A 2987-nucleotide genomic window follows, 5' to 3' on the forward strand; every position below is an offset into this window, starting at 1 on the left:
ATTCCCTCTCCTTGACAGCTGCAGTGCACCTTCCAGCATCTTCCTCCCCAGTAGGTGATCCCCTCCCAGTGGCTACAGGGCTCCGTTCCACTCCCACCTCCCATGCTTTTCTAGTGTCATTGCACATTTCGCCATATCTGCTGGCTTCCCACTTCCCCCTGTTGCTTTGTGTGCTCTTGCAACAGTATGAAAGCTGGGTGTATCCACTTCAGAGGTTGAGATGCTAGCCTGTTTCTCAGTGTCTGGGGGCAGGGTAATGAGTAGGGGAGTGTGTCAATTGGGAGGGAGGCAGGCAGTGAGCTTCCAGCCTAGAGTGCTATGCATGACATTGCCAGGGGTTGCCATAACATCAGCAAATCTGGTGACGGAGAGAATTAAGTATTTCACAGTGGAGCCATCTCCTGCTGTGCATCCTATTGTTTCCTCATGAGTGCTGGATGAAATGTTGTTTCCAGAGGGCTCAGCTGTGTTGTGTGGAGTTTCTGGCTTCCTCTGAGCATGTGGCTTCCCTTAACTGTTCTGCTCAGATAAGAATGGGATGATCAAACTTTTAGCATGGAGCTTTCTTTTTGGTCGGGACGCATCTGTTTCCAGGGGCTTTGCTTTTAATCACTGTATCCAGTTCCAGAGGCGTGAAAGAGCAGAAAGAACTGCTGTCCTGCCAGGTACCTCCTAGGATGGTGGGGCAGCTTCTGTCATCAGGATGAGCTCCCATTGAAAGCTTTGCCTGTTGTGCTATCAGTCCAGGCAGTGTGAAAGTAGTTGCACAGTGCTGCCTGATTAGAACTTGTGGCTTGTCCCCATTTGTGGTAGCATGGGTGGCTCAGTAGCACAAGGTGAAGCATGGTGTTAAATTTAGCCTGGTAAAGGTAAGATAGTCCTATGAAGGGTGGTGGGTGCTGGGCTTAATTGATGGGGGCTTGGTATTTGTGGGAGGAGAGAGGGACTTTTTGTCCCAGGTACCTCTGTTTTAGCACAGGCTTTAGTCTGAAGTACAGCTGACCTAAGTTCAAGTGAAATGTCAACAAAGGATCTAAGAGAAGAGGGCCACGTAGGGAGCCACTACTTTAATACCTTTGTTCCATTCGTGACCAAGCTATGTTTGAATTCTTGCCATGGAAGCCAAGTGGAAAGGCTGATGTTTGTTGCTTTTTTTTGTTGCAGATGGACCTCCCATTTCTGGAAAGGTAAATAACTTTAATTTTGCTGGAGCTGCAAGAATCTTTCTTTTCCTTTTTAAACTTGGTTTGGTGTCTGCAGCTATACATCCAGGCATGATCTGGATCATAACCAGAGAGGATTCACTTTTACTCTTTCAAAACTACTAGATCAGGAGGTTAGTAATGGAGCCCCTTGTCTCAAGCTGTCCTAAGGGAATCCAGCCCAAGCTGGTTGCACTCCATTTGTAACATCAGTATGGTTTCCAGGAGGCCATGCATTGCATCACAAAAGCCATCCTCCATTGGCCACAGTGTTGGCAGTCTCCTTCAAGAGGCCAAGCTTGTTTAGGCCAAGGGTGTCAAAGATGAGGCTCATGGGCCGGCTTCTGTTCCTGGTGCCCCACTGTCTGGCCTGGTGCTGCCCCTGGGTCTGAGGACCCAAACACCACTGGACTGTAGCTCCATGCTCAGCACCCAGGAATGCCACACGCAGAACCTGCTCCAGGACCCACAGGCAACGTGGGTCCCAGACCAGGTAGTGCAGGTACCATGTGCGGCATGCATCCCAGGACCTGTGCTTCACCCAGCACAAGCGGCACACGCCCGGACCAGGGGACTTGAGAGGCACTGCTTGGTTTAGGCCATTGGTAGTGGATTTCCCTTAGCGTTGGTTCTACCCAAGCGATTCTTGAAGTACGTTGTCCAACCACACTCCTCAAGGGTCAGTGTACAGTTGTGCTGCAGCTAAATACATTGTTAAACCTATTCGTAGAAGGCAGGGATGGAAAGACCCAATACTTCACTCGGTTCATCTCTCTCGTGCCTTAGCTGTTCTAGTTCTAGTAATCCCAAGCATCAGGGCTTCCCTTCTGCCCCTTGTTTGACCCTTCCACAGTGCAGTGCCTTTCACTAGGGGGAAGTTGAGAACAAATAAATAGCAAGACTTTTTTCTTCAGCTTTATCCCACCCCCCATTCTGGTTCCCTGTTGTATAGTAATTGCTCTACCTCCTTGATGTGCATGCCCTTCAGATATCCATGGAGCTTTAACATTTCCTGCCTCGAGTTAATCCTTAGGTCTACCTGGCCCTGTCGAGCCCCTTTTAATCGTTGGTTATAAATCAGTCCTTCTAGTTGCTTAGCTGTTTTTTCTGTGTTTCCCTGGGTTTTCTCCCTTGATGTTCTCTTTCTGGTATCAAGGTGCCCTGAGGCATAGGTACAGGTGGATCAGAGGAGTTCCTGAATCTGTCTTGGTGTGCTTCTTTCATTTGTGCGTGTGTGTTGCACACTCTCTTTTGCAATGGGGTGGGGCTTTACTGTGTTTCTCTGAGGTATGTTGAATTGGTTCCTAGCACGTGCTATTTGGATCAGTAGTAACTTCCTATATCCTGTGGATGCCAGAGCCTGATGGGATCACTGATTTCGGTGTCTTTTGTTTCTTCCTCCAGAAGTGGGGAGAGAGCTGAACACTACCGGGTGTCCTTGCTGGATTTCCAGAAATTCTTACTGGACTATCAGATGGTGAGCTGAGCGAGGGGACAGGGGAACGGGAACTCAGTGTGGGCCATGTATTGTATAGTCTTGCTCAGTGTTGGCTGCATTTAAGCAGCTTCATAGTTGGTTTCCATTGCGGAGCACATACTTCTTGTGGCAGAAGTTTAATGATAGGTAAGGTATTTAGTGAGATTTCCTTGTCTGTGATTATAAAACATGGGGGGGGTTTCTCCCCATGGGGGGGGGGCCTCATCTTGTATTCAGCTATATACAGTAGATCCTCTAGTTGAAGGAATTGTAAGTTGGGGTTTTTTTTTGGGGGGGGGGGGGGGGGG

The 2987-nt window shown here is 48.8% G+C and overlaps 1 protein-coding gene across 2 annotated transcripts in view; it reads left to right on the top strand.

Annotated features, from left to right (window-relative positions):
* PLCG1 (phospholipase C gamma 1) overlaps window positions 1-2987 on the top strand; it is a 159756-nt gene that overhangs the window by 100273 nt on the left and 56496 nt on the right. For both annotated transcript variants that reach the window (XM_019509788.1, XM_019509789.1), the window contains exons 7-8: window positions 1165-1187; window positions 2607-2679. In XM_019509788.1, the coding sequence (XP_019365333.1) occupies window positions 1165-1187; window positions 2607-2679 (96 nt within the window). The remainder of the gene's footprint in view (window positions 1-1164; window positions 1188-2606; window positions 2680-2987) is intronic.

This window comes from Gavialis gangeticus, unplaced genomic scaffold (assembly GCF_001723915.1).
Source record: "Gavialis gangeticus isolate Ggan-Ray unplaced genomic scaffold, GavGan_comp1, whole genome shotgun sequence".
Taxonomy (NCBI): Eukaryota; Metazoa; Chordata; order Crocodylia; family Gavialidae; genus Gavialis; species Gavialis gangeticus.